The sequence below is a fragment of the Pinus tabuliformis genome, chromosome 4_1 (genome assembly GCF_031772625.1).
Source record: "Pinus tabuliformis cultivar Carrire ecotype Pingquan chromosome 4_1, CPIR1, whole genome shotgun sequence".
Classification (NCBI taxonomy): domain Eukaryota; kingdom Viridiplantae; phylum Streptophyta; class Pinopsida; order Pinales; family Pinaceae; genus Pinus; species Pinus tabuliformis.
In genome coordinates, this window is record NC_142303.1 from 949,877,192 (window position 1) to 949,894,853 (window position 17,662).

At 40.1% G+C, this 17,662-nt stretch overlaps 1 protein-coding gene across 2 annotated transcripts; it reads left to right on the forward strand.

The window, feature by feature from the left end:
* Positions 1 to 12,296: 12,296 nt before the first annotated feature.
* Positions 12,297 to 15,796, forward strand: LOC149179279 (omega-6 fatty acid desaturase, chloroplastic-like). 2 transcript variants are annotated; one of them, XM_089420579.1, is made up of 9 exons: positions 12,297 to 12,504; positions 12,603 to 12,803; positions 12,911 to 13,054; positions 13,196 to 13,362; positions 14,099 to 14,224; positions 14,487 to 14,664; positions 14,839 to 14,957; positions 15,084 to 15,198; positions 15,362 to 15,796. In XM_089420579.1, the coding sequence occupies exons 2-9, from the start codon at positions 12,708 to 12,710 to the stop codon at positions 15,521 to 15,523; spliced, it is 1,107 nt and encodes a 368-aa protein (XP_089276705.1). In that variant the 5' UTR covers positions 12,297 to 12,504; positions 12,603 to 12,707; the 3' UTR covers positions 15,524 to 15,796. The 2 variants fall into 2 exon arrangements, with proteins under 2 accessions (XP_089276705.1, XP_089276706.1); XM_089420580.1 differs by having other exon boundaries at positions 12,298 to 12,504; positions 13,196 to 13,347.
* Positions 15,797 to 17,662: the final 1,866 nt, after the last annotated feature.

The following is a 17,662-nucleotide window of genomic DNA, read 5'->3' on the forward strand; positions in this document are numbered from 1 at the left end:
TTCGTAGCGCGCTACGAAACTGCTGTGCATTATGCATCACCTACAACAGTTTTGTAGCGCGCTACGAAACTGCTGTGTAATCACAAAACACAGTTTTAATACCAAAATTTGACTGTCTTGAGCCTCTTTATGTTGAAATGTCCTTTTCAACTGCCCTAAAGCTATTCAAAACTAAATGGAGATGCATCATTCTTCAAGAAAAACTACAACAAGGTAAATCATCAAAATTTGGGACATAACCTTACTTGATGTGTGATTTCCCTAAGGAAATCTTTCCCGCTAGTTTAGCTGTATCTTCAAATCCTCAATTTGCCTCTTCATAACTCTGATCCCAGCTCTCAGTCTCGTATTAACTCTTCTAATGAATTTTGCTTCCTTTATTGCGGGAACTGACCAGGTGTAGTATTGAGCATGACAGTCGACCACCTCGGGTATTTGAATTGTTTTGTCTTCCCACAGAGCCTCCATTTTGTTAAAATGAGCTTCCTTGATTGCATGTTTCCTTGAGGCTTTCTTCAGTTTAGCAATTTCTAGGTTTGCTAATTTCAACTTCTTTTTTAACTCTTCAACACTATATTCCTCTTGAGGGATAACTGCCTTACCTTTATCTTTTTTATGCAGCTGAGATGATATTTTTGATGAAGTCACGAGTCCTTCATGAGACTATGCTATCTCCTCTGTTTCACTTGCTTCTAGCAGTGTCTCTTGTACCTGTCTTGAATGCCTCGTCACAGGTCTTCTTGGCTTAAAGACAAATTTAGCAACCGGATCATCAAACTTGAGATTTTTCGAGGCTTTGATCTTTTTGGTCTTGTCCTTTCCTGGTTCTATCAAATCTACTTGAACCAAGGGAGATTCTTCAATATCAATAGCTTGCAGTAAGTCATTAAGACTTCCCTTTGAAACCGGGCTTTCCTCAGTAACCACTGTCTTGCATTTTTCCTTAGCTAACTGGCTCCTTGTCATTCTTCTCTGGACTACTTCACTTGTAGATGATTCATGTACACCCTCTCTAATCTGAGTTTTCTCTTTCTGGGACTGTTGGGGTGTGTCTTGGATTATCAGTGGTTTGGTGGGTTCCTTTACCTATTTCCTAGCCTTCAATTTTACAAATCTCCTGGATCTTGTTTCTGCACGATGGCCAGTTGCTGTTGGAGAATCTTTTGCAGCTTGAGGACTGAGACCAGTCTCGTTCTTGAAACCAGACATAAACATGAATGTGGGCCAGTCCCTACCTACTTTCTGGAGCTCATGCAAAATGATTAATTTAACTAAGCCGTGATGAAACAATGAGGTCTCACAGGCTTCTCTTTTTAACTACACCTTGTCACACATTTTGCCTATGCTACGAAACAAGTAGAAAGGTAAATCAAGAGATACCTTTCCTGTGAAATGCAGTAGAAGCTTGAAGTGATATGAATACACCTTATGATACCTCCCCGCACAGGTAAATTACCTCTGTATGCTGGTAAGTAAATTGGCATATGAGTCCTTGACAAAATTCTTGGGCACAGACTTGTTTAAATCTGAATCAATAAACTTCGGTTTCAGAAATTCCTTGCAGGGGGTCATGTCAAACTTGAAATTTTTAAACCATTTCTCCTGTCCCCTCAGAATCTCAGTGACTATAGATATGACCTCTGGAGTGATTAGCAATTCAAGCACCCCAAATTTTGAATTCAGTCCTGTGAAATTCAAAGCAAACTCTTTGGTGATTTGCATATGGCCTCCTTGAAGCTTTTCGTAGAAATTCGAATAGCCAACCTGCTTGCATGCATGTTCAACTTCTCTATTCTTTAAGATAATGTCTAAACCTTCAGGTTTGCTCCTCAAGCACCTGCCTAACCTGTGCTCGTTTCCTTCTGTAGCCCTCTTCATGGGATTCCAACGGAATGAAAATTTGAAAGACTGGCACTGTTTCAATTTTCGATCACTGCCTCTCTTGAAAACTGCCTCGCTTGAAAACTGGCTCGCCTGATTTTCAAGGAATTCAAATTAAACGCTTGACAATTTACTCCTTACGCGTCACTCCAACCACAAATCATTACTGTGAGTGCTTGGCTTTTCTTAAAACTTGAAATTTGAGCGTACCAAGGTACCTAACGACTCTAATGATGAGGATAAGCGGTTGGACATGATAGGTGAAGTGTATAAGATGACAACTGATGATGTAAACATAATAGATTTTGATAGATATGACAGCTGAGCAAGATTTGGTATGAATCTGCATGAATCCCCGATTTTGTAGCGCAGCCAGTGCAAAATCTGGGTTTTGCGCTATGAAAACACCTAAACAGAGTTTATGTGCTACGAAAACTCCTAAAGAGTGTTTATGCACTCCGAAAACTCCTAAATAGTTTCGTAACACATAAGAACCTTCGAACAAAGCTGATACATGGAAACTATGTGAGTTATGAGACCAGTGATGAATAAGAATGGATTATTGACCTTTGTTTAACCATATTACCAAGACTCCTAAGGCTTAGACACTACATTAAACATGGAGAGACTGAACTTAGACTAACACCTAACCGTTACAATCAAACTGATGTGAACAATTTAGAAATTGCTTCTTAAGTGATAACAGTGGCTCCACTTGGTATATTGTGCTCCTGTAGTACACTAAGAACTCGCGGGTCCAATGTTTTATCCATTTTATGACAAACATAGATTTTCTTGACAAGCATCCCTTTCCAACTTCTTGGGCCTTCACCTCGGGCTTAAGCCTTCTGTTTCAGCTTGTCATTATTTACAAGCCTTCTGTACGTAGGTGCTGACCTACAAAAGACTACATGTTGTTGGGAAAGTATCCAATACGGAATGACCCTATCCCACTCTAAGGGTGATAGTACCTCAGCAACAATCAAAGCAAAGCTATTTTAGATTACTTCTTTATGAGATGTAAGAGAGGGGAGGAAGAGATCCACTAACCGATGTCTTCCGCTAATGATTGATCCAATCTTCTCTCTTTGCTACTTGCTCCCAGCTCCTTGCTCTTTCACTGGCCCAGCTACACCAAGATCCTGCAAAATAACAAGAGAGGGAAACTACAAGAAGCATACATCCATAATTGATTCAAGGATTAGGATAAATCAAATACACAAATATAACAATACACCATTGAAACACATGCATATAGAAGAACCTCAAATGCTTTATTAATGGAAGAAGTAAAGTTCAGGAAGTGATACAACCATAAAAGGCCCAATCCAGCATCACCTCCCAGCAGAAAGAAATCTCCTCTTCACCTCCTTCAAGCAAATCACCCAATAGTTCTATACTCAAACCAACAACACTTCCTTACATTCACAAGATTCCAGCCCCCATAGACCTCCTGAGAGAGCTCTATATATAGGAGTTTTGGAGAAAGGATGAGTCAGCTTGTAGCTGGCATGAAGCTGACTAGTGTCCTCTCCCACTTCAGTTATTCTTCAGTTCTTGAGTCCACTTGGAGGTTCTTGCTTCCACTTGGAGATCTAGACCCTCTTACTCATCACCAGTCGAATTCTCTGATCCAAGTGTCATTTTGGAAGCTTCCTGGGCATTGACACCTTGAGGAATGACTGTGCCACATGTCCCAACTCGCCCAGCGCAGGTAGCCTTCTTTGCAGTTGACATTCAGCGCAGGTAGACAGTGGAGCTCTTGACATTCAGCGCAGATGCTCAGTGGAGCAGTTGACATGATCCAGAATTAGCTTGTTTTTTAGTGTTTTCAGGTGGAGAACTGATATTTAGTGCTGTGGTTTGCTGACCTTGTTCCTCTAGGGGTAGGAACAACATGTTTAGGGACTTTGGATCCCTTAGATTATTGACATTTCATGCTTCATGCTGTAAGGCACAAAAATGTCTATAACAGTTGCCCCCTAAAGTATGAGGTCGTTTATCGGGTGAAATGCTTTATCAGGAGGATCCGAAGTTCATTCAATCGTTGAGAGGTGACCTGTAATAAAATACAATACAATACATTATTTTTCATTCTGCTTTCATGATCTAGCTGAGGCGGGCATTCCCATGCTCAGCTTTATAAATTCATTTTGGTACATAGAACATACGATCGTCTGATGGTAGACTGATAATTCTCTGCTGAAATTATCATCCTTTGAGTAGGATGATCATCTGCTGCAATGATGTACATGTCAAATGTCTTTATATTTCCTGAATATATATCGCAGCCCGGATGGATGAAACTAGATCTGGGGTCTTCAAACTCGTTTGATCTTCACTCTAAGTACAAGTCGATCCATGCGAGAATTGCGCTGAAGTCGAACATGGAAAGACATCGCTTGATTACCGGCCAATGATGTAAACCGTTAACAAGTGCGAGAGGAATCACCGATAATGATAATGACCCTCAAGGTACTGCAGTACAATTCGCATGGTGTGAATAAAGGACTTGGCGTCGAACACCATGCAAAATCTTCTGGTCGAAGGTCATTGAGGTATACCTGTCGCCGGAAGTGAGAAACTTGCCATTGAGGCATGTAAGCTTCAAAGTACTGAGGGGGGTGTTCCTAGATCAACTTCTTGGATAATGAGCTGAAGTCGACAAGAAGCGATCCGTCAAAGGAGGGCCTTAATGAATCCCACATCAGTGACACGGAACGGAGCTAATGATTTTAGTGGAGGTGAAAACAATCTGTGACATATGACTCAGGTTGGCGATCATGGGTGGATGAAGGATAATGTATGGCAGTGGATGGGACACGGTTGACTCTTTCTGAACAACATCTCTTGAACATATAACGACACTGATGCGATGGATCGGTAGCATTACCCCAAATGTGGATGGTTTGGCGAAGACCATGGTGATGAGACCGGTGAATGAAACAACCCAACCCGATGTGATACGGAGGAAAAGTGTCATGTTCAAGAGCGACTTGCTACCATTAAAGCTTTGAGGTTCTCCCAATTTTTCCCCAGTCATTTCTGACCAGTACATCTTTATTTTTGTCAAGCTTGAGGAGGATAACATATGCTTGTTCTATAACCTGCCCTTCGGGCAAGCCCATCGCTATGTTTTAACGAGCCTAGCGATAGGGAAACTCGTTCTCGTCTAAAGACAAGTTTGTCGCTATTTAATCATTTTAACGAGTCTAACGACAAGGAAAACTCGGTCCTTTTCATTTTTAGAGAGTCTGAAAAGGTACAGAAAGTTAACTCCAAAATTCCTTTTTCGTCATCTAATCCCTTAAGTCCGAAAAAGTATAAAACAATACAGAAGGGATGAGTTTTCGATAACTTTAACGAGCCGAATAAAACAAGCGCTCGACCTTTTTGTGTAATAATCCCTCAGGTCCAAAAAGATTAAAATCTAAAGGAGGGATAGCTCTTCCGGTCACTTTAATGAGCTGGAAGGCCAAAACTCGGCAAACTTTTCATATTTTACAAGTCAGATGAAAAGAGCTCAAAGAAGACTCGTCTTTTGAGGAACGAGTGATAAACAGGGATAGCAACAGATTCCAGGTACAGGTTGGAATTTTCCAATCACGGCAGTGTCACAAGGATGGCTAGGTGAAATTACTCTTCGCAGCTATTCCTCAAAATGGGTAAACAATCATATGGAGGTGAACGATTGGCCAAATGACATGGAGGTGGCAGGTGCAAAACACGACCAAGGCTTTTTATGGCTAATAAATTTACGATCACAGAGGTTATTTACCGGGGTATGTTCATTTTTTAATGAGCTTGACTGCTCAATCTTATGTTTATTTTTTAACGAGCATGAACTATGTGCTAAAACTGCTCGGATCTCGCTTTTCTATTTTTTAACGAGCATAAATTCCGCGGTAAAACTGCTCGATTATACCAGTCATAAGATAAGAATGTCTCCTGTGAGATAGCTATTTTTTATGGAGCTTTATCTCACGAAGCTATGCTCCGCTCCTTTCTTTATGCAAGTTCGGAAACGACTAATCCAAAAAACAGATAAATAACCACTCTTAGCTTGCATTCCAAAAGGTTTGCATGCCCCCAGGTATAAAGTATAATTTCAAGGCTGCCCCTACTTATCCGTTAAAACATTTGTTTTAAAGGGTGAGGCTTGCCTCTTTCTGGTTACCCAAAGATTGTTTCGTTAACACCTTCAAACTAAAACATTTCCTCGGCACTGTCTACCGAAGTAGACAATGGTGAATGACCTTTGTCAAACAAGTAACCTTGACAAAAGAATCCTATTCTAGAACAACCCCTCTTCCATCCACGGACGGGGTACGAACTAGTCATATTCTCTCGCGGAAATTCTACCTTATACCCAGGGTTTCCTCTGCCCGAAGCAGACCAGGATGCATGCCCCCTGGGTTCCAGTCCCATCTTTCCGAATCACTCGCACTCATCGGGAAGGAGGACTGGGGGTGGAGACATTTCTTGATTGAATAGACCATTCAGGGTTGGTATGTGACTATTTTCGATGCGTGATCCCGGAAATGAAAGTTGGTCTACGAGCTTGACCATCCTTCCTTCGTGTGGAAAACACATTACTCTAAAGAGTGAGGAGACTATAGCTACCATGCAATATATATAGTCTCGTCCAAGGAATAGGTTATAATCCAAGGGTCCTTGAACGACCATCACGTTCATTTGAACGGTCTTCCCTTTCAATGTAACAGGTACATTGGGGAGGATCCCTAATGGTCAACTGGTTCCTTTATCAAAACCCGAGAGATTTCTTATCTCAGGCAAAAGCGCCGGGGAACCCAGTGCTTTCCAAGCAATAGAGGAAAGGATACTCACAGATGCCCCTTCATCAATGATAGTGCCAGCCATCACCATTCTATAAATTTGGACTATGATTCTGAATGGTATACTGGCTGGCAACCGGGGTCTGCCTAGTTGGTTCCAATCAAAGGACACAACCAGGTTGCTTGGTGGTGGGACCGAATACACGGCCGGATATGACCCTGACGATGTTCCTTACTACGATAAAGGAATGGGCGCATTGCCCTGACGCTCATCAGAGTCGGTGTTGATGAAAAGAATCTGGATGGTGTCATCCTTATTCTCTTCAGTGAGGGTGTCATTTGAAGATGAATCTTCATTGACGGTGTCATTTGAAGATGAAACCTCTGAAGGCAGAACCGGGTCAACTGCCATTTCGACCTTTGGACTTTCGTCCGGTCTGGATTCAGTAGGTTCATTTTCAATGACTGACGCTTCAGCCGACCACTTGAGTGGGCCAGCTGTATTTTCGACCAACGAAGGACTTGGCATCAGTTTTTTGTATCCAGGAGGAAGTCTCAGCGGTGAAACTGGACGATCTTCCAAAACTCTCTTCGCTTCGTCTAAGAAGGGACAACGGTGGATGGCGTGATCGCCTTCACACAGTCTGCAGGGGGATCTTGTTCCCCCTCTTTGTCTTGAACCTTCACTTTCGCTGGTTGACGGTAAGCATTCAACATGGCTATCAGAGGTTGATGCTCCCGAACTGTGCAAACGATGGGACCAGTCCCTTAGTATCCGGGGAATACAGGGACAATCTCTATGGAAGTGGTCTCCTCTACATATGACACATGGCGATTTAGGCCTGGTCTGTGCTGTGTGTGGATTTTTGTCAGATGTCTTTTGCTTGCCCCCAGTTGCCTTAGGCTCCTTCTTCTTCTTCTCTCTCTTCTTCTTCTCCTTCTTCTCCATGGGAGCTTGGCTTTTGCCAGCTCTACCTTGCGAAGATGAAGGATTGGAGGAAGAGTTATATGAAGTAGAAGGCTGGTGGGCAGCTCTAGACTCATCTAACTGTTGACTCGACTGTTCAGGAACCATGGTGTTCTGAACTACATTGGTTGAGAAAAGCCAAATTGGCAGGCCAATTGTCAGTCCTGGAAGCGACAATGTGGCCATGTGGGGCGCACCAACTTCTCCCCAAGAGGAGAAAGGACTAGGATTTCCATCATGTGGAATTCCTTGGTTGGGGCGTTCCATGTTCTCAACCTATAGATCAACGCAGGAATAGGAGGTGATTATGTTCCGTTTAAAATAAATTTTATAACGACGCTTTAGACACAACTTGCTTTTTCACTTTTTAAGAGTCGAGAAAAAGCTAAAGATGACTCTAGTCTCCTTCGATGTTTTAACGAGCCCGAAGTGACAAATGCTCGGATGGACTTTTTCAGTTATAGAGTTTGAAAAAGGCCAAAAGAAACTACTCTGGAGTTCTAGGCAGAGGGTGTGCCAAACTTTTCGCAAAACCACAGAATACGTTTTACGGTACGAGTGGTCGATCTTCGTGAATGCTGTGTTCACTGCATTGCGATCAGTAGGGCAGCTGACACAGCTTCCTATGGATAAAGGCTTTGTTCCTATAGGGGTCTCCCAATATATATGCGACGGTACGTGGGAGCACAAGTCCGTATTGATACTTATCGCTTCACCGTGGAGGAATCACCCAACCACTCAACGCTAAGATATCACGTTTAACGACGCCGGAACACGTCTCTAGCTTAGACCTCTATGTGTTTGCGTTATGTTTCAATGCGTTGTTATGTAAATTCAATTTATTTTAAGGTTGATCTTGTTTAGCAGTTTGCCTTTATGGATCACCACGAGATGTATGATAACACTCCTAAATGCAGTCTAAGATGATAAGCAAGCTTTTCAATCTTTCAACTTTGAAAATCTTAACTACTGAGGGAAAAGAAAGACATCATCTTTTCACACAGATCATAGAGCACACACTAATGCACTTTTTCCTTAAATCAACATGCAAACTGTCAAAATGCACATGCACAATGCAGGTATTTCTTTTCTCTTTCTTAATGTTGGTGCAATACAAAAAGAAAGCTGTTGTATAACTTTGAATTCAATTTCAAGTGAAAGCAAACAAGCTTGTCCAAAATCAAAAGACACCTTAAGATTTACTTGTTTCGACACTAGAAATATATAAATTCAAACCATATGACGAAAGAAAAAGCTCAATCATCTATGAACAACAAACAAACTAACTCTTAAGATCAAAACGACACTTATCACAGGTCTAGATCTAAGAGGCCATAGCAAGACTAGTTCACTTTTCGTTATGGGAAACTGCAAATGATATAAGAAATACACAAAGAACAAATACAGTTTCTTTATACAACCGAAGTGGAATAGTGGCAAGGAAAGTTGGTTTCAGATAGGTACATTGACTGATAACAGGCTGCAAAAACAAGGGTGAAAACAGGGCAATAAACAGGAGGGAACCCCAGTAGCACTAGGCAAAACTGGTTCAGCGCAGGTAGTACACTGGCAGTTTGACCTTCAGCGCAGGTAGCCCCTTCGGGAACTGCACTGAAATGCAGACTGCCTTCACAGTGCCTGCACTGAAGAGATAAACTTTCGTTTTTCTCAGTTTCCGGGTCACAGATTGCTCAAAAATTCACATTTTTTGGCCAAATCAGAAGCTATCAATCAAGTACACACTAAGGGATGAAAAGGAGGATGAAAAGCTATCACTAAGATCTATTTAGAGTCCTTGTGGATCAGCTCTTCAAATCATAAACATGCCCAGCAACTGAGCTAGAGTAGCTTCCCTCTACTTTGTATTTGAAAGATCCAAATGCAGTTTGATTCGGTACTCCCTGTGTTTATGAAATGAATAGCAAAAACACAAACAACCAACAAGATACGATCCCCAGCGGAGTCGCCAATTTGTTGTTGGGAAAAGTATCCAATACGAAATGACCCTATCCCACTCTAAGGGTGATAGTACCTCAGCAACAATCAAAGCAAAGCTATTTTAGATTACTTCTTTATGAGATGTAAGAGAGGGGAGGAAGAGATCCACTAACCGATGTCTTCCGCTAATGATTGATCCAATCTTCTCTCTTTGCTGCTTGCTCCCAGCTCCTTGCTCTTTCACTGGCCCAGCTACACCAAGATCCCCCAAAATAACAAGAGAGGGAAACTACAAGAAGCATACATCCATAATTGATTCAAGGATTAGGATAAATCAAATACACAAATATAACAATACGCCATTGAAACACATGCATATAGAAGAACCTCAAATGCTTTATTAATGGAAGAAGTAAAGTTCAGGAAGTGATACAACCATAAAAGGCCCAATCCAGCATCACCTCCCAGCAGAAAGAAATCTCCTCTTCACCTCCTTCAAGCAAATCACCCAATAGTTCTATACTCAAACCAACAACACTTCCTTACATTCACAAGATTCCAGCCCCCATAGACCTCCTGAGAGAGCTCTATATATAGGAGTTTTGGAGAAAGATGAGTCAGCTTGTAGTTGGCATGAAGCTGACTAGTGTCCTCTCCCACTTCAGTTATTCTTCAGTTCTTGAGTCCACTTGGAGGTTCTTGCTTCCACTTGGAGATCTAGACCCTCTTACTCATCACCAGTCGAATTCTCTAATCCAAGTGTCATTTTGGAAGCTTCCTGGGCATTGACACCTTGAGGAATGACTGTGCCACATGTCCCAACTCGCCCAGCGCAGGTAGCCTTCTTTGCAGTTGACATTCAGCGCAGGTAGACAGTGGAGCTCTTGACATTCAGCGCAGATGCTTAGTGGAGCAGTTGACATGATCCAGAATTAGCTTGTTTTTGAGTGTTTTCAGGTGGAGAACTGATATTTAGTGCTGTGGTTTGCTGACCTTGTTCCTCTAGGGGTAGGAACAACATGTTTAGGGACTTTGGATCCCTTAGATTATTGACATTTCATGCTTCATGCTGTAAGGCACAAAAATGTCTATAACACTACAGCCTTCTCTTTTCTTCTAGGGACCATGTTTCATAAATTTTCAGACTGGATCCATCAATAGCATCAATCAAACATCAAAATATATCTGCATCAATCAATCTCCCTTGCACTAACCAAAACTGAATCAAACAATCACTTCTCTAAATGTTGTAACCAGAATACAGTAACAGTACCAGAACCCAGAACACTACAATAGTAAACAGAAGTAGCTAAAACATATTTTATGAGACGTACGCTACTTCAATATGTAGAACTTGCATGCATACGCTGCTATATGAAGGAAAACCTGCGTATACGCTGTTTTGAATTGCCGAACCAGCGTGTATACGCGCCTTTGCTATATTGAACCTGCGTACAGATCTGTAAAAGATGATTTACCCTTTTCAACTATTCAGACATCAGTTATACCCAGATCATCAGATTTACAGATCAAGACATGTGCCAAATATAAAAGATCAAAATCACACAAAGATACTTCTCTTCAAGCCTTAAGATCTTGACCCATCAATAGAACTTATCCTTCTTCTAGCGCTCAGGTTCCTCCTTGATTCAGATCCAACTATGCACCATAACCCAATCACCAGTATTCTAGATCTTTCTTTTCATTAGATATTCAATGCTTGAGTCATTTTTCCTAATGATCTCCTCCTCCTTTTATAGTCTTAGGCCTTACTCAATACCATGGTCCAAAACCACTTAGAAGCAATACCTTGGACCAAATACCTGGGGTCAACACTTCGGTCAAGATACCTTGGATCAATACCACTGTTCAAAATACCAGGGACCAATTACCATGGACCAAAACCAAGTTTTCCAACATGTACGTGCTTTTCTTTGCGTGAAAGTGCGTGTATACGCATACGAGCCTTTTGGACTACTAACCCGCATGTATACGCGGCTTGGTCAAGAGGAACCTGCGGATATCTCTTTTCCTCCATTCTGAGAGCCTAAATTGTGATCTGTCATCTGAGTGAGTTGCCATCAAGGACAACACCTGTGTCATAGCGCCAAACCTGTGTCATAATGCCAACAATAAAAGCTCTCAATGGACCCTGCCCAATTTCAGCCCTCTTGGGAATATCACTTCACATTGCCCCACCTCTCACCTAGAGGTATGGTTGCATGTGCTCCCTCTGCCCACCTAACATGAAATTTCCCCCTATTGGAGGTCTCTGCATGAGTGGATGCCTCCACTCGGTCTCCTCTCTACTTCTCCAATTGTGGCTACTCCACAATTTCCTGAAGCTACTTCTGAGGCTTCTTCTCGGGCAATTTCCAATTTAGTTTTAAGCTAATTTTAATTTTCTACAGTGAATGCACATCCCAGGGAAAGTCTCTGGTCACTTCTGATTTCGAGGATGGTAGCCGGGGTGAACTGGCCGGTTGCAATTTTTGTAATTTAGTTTTAATCTAATTTTAATTTTCTCCGGTGAATGCACATCCCAAGGAAACTCTCTGGTCACTTCTGATTTTGAGTATGGTAAACGGGGTGAACTGGCCAGTTGCAATTTTTGGCAACCTAACCTAGCCCGGACATTGAATGAGGCCCTATAATATACACAGAGGTAGCCATCCCGGGGACTTGACCCCATGACCTCCTGCTTGTAATGCACAGCACTCAACCACTTGAGTTAACCCACTGGACTAGATTAAAAACTAAACATGCAATACCTTATGTGGGGTTTTGCCCATGCATTCAATTTCCTCTTGTTTTGTTTTGCACTAATTGCCCACTTTTTGTGATATTGATGTGTTAATAAAAGAGAGCTGATTTACAGGTATCATTTCAGGAAGGCATTTGAGTCATTCAATCAATAACGAAGTACATCTCTGTCTCCGCTGTTCCCAGTATTTGAATTTTCGCTGATGCTTGCTATTCTTTAAATGCCATAAACGTTACTTTGTTGGTAACCTGAACAGAGAACACCAACCCAACTATGTGGGTTAAGGAAGAAGGCATTGAGATTCATCTCAGCTGTGGCTGTTCCTATTCCTCCACCTCCAGTTAATGACAAAGAGGAAAGAATGCACCTTGCTGAAGATTATGGATTTACCCAAATTGGGGAGCCTGTTCCTGATAATGTGACATTGAAGCATGTCATTGATACACTACCTCAGGAGGTATCTCGTTGTCTCAGTTGTTTTGACATGTAATTACAAATCCTCTAGACGTGCAAGTTGTGGTGTATTTTAAGGTCACCTAATTCTGCTTTGTAATACCTGGACAGGCATTTGAGATTAACTATTTTAAGGCTTGGAGAACTGTAGTTACATCAGTTACTGCTTATTCACTAGGGATTTATATCATATCAAGAGCACCTTGGTACCTCCTCCCTCTTGCTTGGGCATGGACTGGAACTGCAATCACCGGGGTCAGTTTATTTTTATATATCAAACGATGCTTTCATGACAGTGAGCATGTTAATTTTTGAAAAGAGGAGTTGTACAATTTGGGAATTTTGTCATCATGCCTTTTTTGTTTGTATTCTTCTGCTAATTGTTTTTGTTTGTAGTTCTTTGTGATAGGACATGATTGTGCACACAAGTGCTTTTCAAAAAACAAGATGATAGAGGATATTGTTGGGACGCTGGCCTTCTTACCTCTAATCTATCCATATGAACCATGGCGAATCAAGCATGACAGACATCATGCCAAGACAAACATGTTCTCTCTCTCTCTGTATGTGTGAAGTTTGAACAGAGGGAAATTAGTGAAGCAAATGGTATTTGTTTAATTTGGTTAAAATGCTGACTATAATTCATAACAAATAGTTTCATTTCTTTCTCATTTGCATGTAAGGAAGCAAATTATTATCGAATCTGCTAGTATGCCTGGAGAGGATCTACTTTGGATTTTTCTAGACAATGATGAGTCCTTTTAGTTGTTTGTATTTAGCCTACATTCCAGAAAAAGTTACAGTCTATATGATAACTCATCTGAGATTAAATAGACCTGATGCAATTATGTGAGAGTGGAATTCTTGCTTGAGTTTATTATTTTTTCTACAATATTAGCCATTGGATAAATAGTTGCTACCAGTTCAGCCTGTAGAATGGTTTGGCATAAACAGTTATTAAATAACAAAAACCTAAGTGAAGAACATATCTGCCAAGCCTCAACTTATGGACAAATATGTATCTAGCATACTCAAACGAAAATAAATATTTGGTGTTTGTGCATTATTCGATGCATGTCGACCTGGAGGCTGGCTCTATATGTGTGTGAGAGAGATTTCCTGCAATCCACCTAGAAAGATGAGAAGTGAAGGTTCCTCCTTGACAGCGGATCACTAATTTTACACTTCTAGTCCAGTAATGGCACCTTGACAAGAACAGTTACTAATATTTGGATATCAATATGATCTGTGACTAATTTCTTTGCACCTTGACATAAGTTGTGACTCTTTTGTGCCTAGGCTAGGTGAAGACACTGCATGGCACCCATTGCTAAGGGAAAATTATGACTGTTTACCGCTGTCTTTGAGGCCATTGTTTGATGCTGGATTTGGTCCATTACGTCCATGGTTATCAGTTGGTCACTGGTATGCATCTATATTAAAGGACTATCTTAATGGTCTCGGATGTCCATATTACAGTACGATAGGGCATGATGTACCATTTAATTCAAGATTATCTTTGACAAATAAGATTAAATGAATGTAGTTGACGTTTTCTATTTGTTTTTCCTTTGTTATGCTGAGAGCTTCACCTAGGAAGCATGAAAAACGATGAATCCAATCTCGTAACAGCTTTTGTCTGTATCATACTCTATTATACCCACACACATTTTCTGCTTTATCACAGGTTGAATTGCCACTTTGATTTGAACAAATTTAGAGCATATGAAAGAAAGAAAGTTCTTATAAGTTTGACTTGGGTCTTTGCATTCATGGCTATTGGATGGCCACTGATAATATACAAGACAGGAGTTATAGGTTGGTTCAAGTTTTGGCTCATGCCATGGCTTGGATATCACTTTTGGGTAAACTTCTCTTCTCTCATATTTGTCATCAACTCTATTCAAATGGGCATGTTCGTCCTATGATTTTCTACTGGTTATGTAGTTTATTTAATTTACTGCTTCTGAAATTGTACAAGGATTCGTTAAAGCTTGTGGCATTCTTTGTGTGCCTTTTTCTGACATGAAATTGTGCAGATGAGTACTTTTACTATGGTCCATCATACAGCACCTCATATACCTTTCAAACATCCCAAACACTGGAATGCTACACAAGCTCAATTAGGTGGAACAGTTCATTGCAGTTATCCACATTGGTGATGCTCAATTTTACTAATTCATCCTTTTTCTATTTTCATTCAAATTGTTTTTCTTCATCTTATTATTTTGTGTGTGTCAGGATAATGAGGCCTTTGCAAATCACTCATATATTTATTTTGCAGGATTGAATTGTTGTGCCATGACATTAATGTTCATATTCCCCATCATATTTCTCAAAGAATTCCAAGCTATAATCTACAGTTAGCTCAGGATTCCCTCCGCCAAAACTGGGGCAAGGTATACATTTTTTCAAATTAAAATTAAAAATGTACACTATATCTCATCCGGCATTCTTTTTGACTTGTATGGCTTTTAGAAAGGTAATGTGTGGCGGACAGATCCTTAGATTCATTTTATTTTCTTCATTAATGGGTTTTCTTTGGGTGGTATGTATGACCAGTATCTTAATGAGGCCCACTGGAATTGGCGATTAATGAAGACAATAATGACAAAGTGTCATATATATGACGAGGACAAGAATTATGTGGCTATGGATGAAGGTGCACAAGAGGAGTCAAAAGTCCTCAGACTTTTAAGGAGATTGATGCCAAACTCATCATAAGATGTAATGATAGTTCTATTACACCAATGACCTTGCCGACAACCTACGAATTGATGTTTGCTCTTGTTGAACAGGATCATCATACACTAAAGCATAAGGAAATTAGGAGGAATTTCCATGCTATAGGTAGATGAAGGTTTTTTCCATAGAATTCATGTGCCCAAGGGAGCACCCCACTTGAGCCCCCAACTTTCGTTGATTTAACAGATTCTTCAAAATGTTTGCGATATTTATGAGTGATGATTATGAAATATATTAATTGTTTTACTGTGATTAAGAGTATGATCTGTTTTCTATACATTTTCCTTGCTCCTCAAGGCTTTGCATACATATTGTACCTCAAGAGCATATAGGATCTTGGCTCGCATAGAAATTTGTTTCATCTGTCCCACCATCATGAAATTTTCTAGAAAAATAGCTGATTTTAAATCGGTGATATCTACCTCATCCGAACTCCGATTCAGATGATTATTTTTTGTTTTGAATTTGGGTATTTTTTTGCAAGGAATCGAGATCTTCTATTTGTTTTTGAAACATTTTCCCAAAAATTTTCAGATCTTCTCTACAAACTCGCAGCCCAAAAAAATCATTCTCCTCAATCTGCCCACTAGTAGACGTTTAGATGCATTAAGAAATCTACACATAGGGTCTTCTAGATTTTCCCTGAACTAGAGCTCCATTAATCTGTAAGGAAAAATCAAATTCTTCTCTTCTATATTGTCTTAAGCTTTTATACCATGTAGATTTTTACTACAAATCTAGCTTTGATACCATGTAGATTTTCCATAGATTCAGCATCTCATGTAATTTCTTAAAACACAAGACAAGAATCTACTCTACTCTTTACAGCGGAAGCCCATAAAGATCGATGAAAACAATATGCTTTGCTCAACCTTGAGCTCAACCTGCACAAGAATTTCCTATCCTCTACCTGATGTCTTCCTTTTGCCAATACTTAGCCAAATTACTAGCCTTCAAGCTTCTGGTTCCTTGCATAATTCCTAAGAGATTTAGCTCGTATTTAAAGGGAAATCATTACTTCATAACTGCACAATCAAAAAATAGGTCCTCAATTGATTGCGTGCACCATATGTATAACTTGGAGAATTATACAACTGATAGTACAATGTCCCTGCACTCTAGTATCAACTGGGTCTTCCTCTGAACTGACATGCATGAGTTATTTATGAGTGAATCTTCAGTTAGCTAGTGTGGCACTGAGGATGTACTAGTGCACCAACTCACTACTAGACCTATACTAGTTCCACCAACAATTAGAACTAATTTAACTGATTGTAACTCAGTCAAACTGCGTTATCTAATTACAACTCAAATAAACTCATCCTAGACCCCTAAAATTTAGGGATCACACAGACATGACTCCATGTAGACTTCCAACTCGGAATTCCTAAGTTAACTAAGTCAACTTTATTTAGTTATCTATTACAAGTTTCTATGAGAAAATAATTACAATTTAATTCAAGCACAAATTAAATTGGAATTTCTAGATGTTATTTATAACATTTCTTGTTGCTATTTTCAACAAAGATCCCATGGAGTTGTTCAAGGGTAATTTTCTTCAAACCCTCCATTTATTCAATGGCAGACACTTTAGAATCAAACTTTCGAGTTAGTGATCTCAATATTTTTTCAACAACAACAATTTCCTTTTTTTTGTCACCAATATTGTTCATTGTGTTAACAATTTCATCTAATCTAAGGAAAAATATTGCAATGCTTTCATCATCATGCATTCTAAGAGTCTCATACTGAATTATTTATGTTTGAAGTTTAGCACTTTTTACCTTAGTGTCACCTTCATATATTTGGAAAATTTTATCCCATATTTCCTTTGCAGTGCTCAGTTGCATGACTTTCACAAACTCAGAATCAATGTGCATTGTTCTTGTATTGCGTCTTTCCTACATTATCTGTGGGAATGGAGGTTGGTTATTGATATTGACCTTCAAAAATTTTCCATACTTGAGCTCCTAGTGTCTACAAATAATCTCTCATTCTCACATTCCAAAATATAAAGTGATCCAGGTGGATGTTGGTGGCCACCCGCCTATCCCACCTGGACCCCCACAACTGTCTCTTTCATTTTTTTAGTTTCCTTAATTGTAGCACAATTTACTA

What these genes read in the sequence shown, in the direction of transcription:
- LOC149179279 (XM_089420579.1), top strand. Translation starts at nt 12,708, where the DNA reads ATGCACCTTGCTGAAGATTATGGATTTACCCAAATTGGGGAGCCTGTT. An exon ending in AACATGTTCTCTCTCTCTCT is followed by an intron (nt 13,363 to 14,098) that starts GTATGTGTGAAG and finishes TTTTGTGCCTAG; the next exon opens with GCTAGGTGAAGACACTGCAT. An exon ending in TGGTTATCAGTTGGTCACTG is followed by an intron (nt 14,225 to 14,486) that starts GTATGCATCTAT and finishes GCTTTATCACAG; the next exon opens with GTTGAATTGCCACTTTGATT.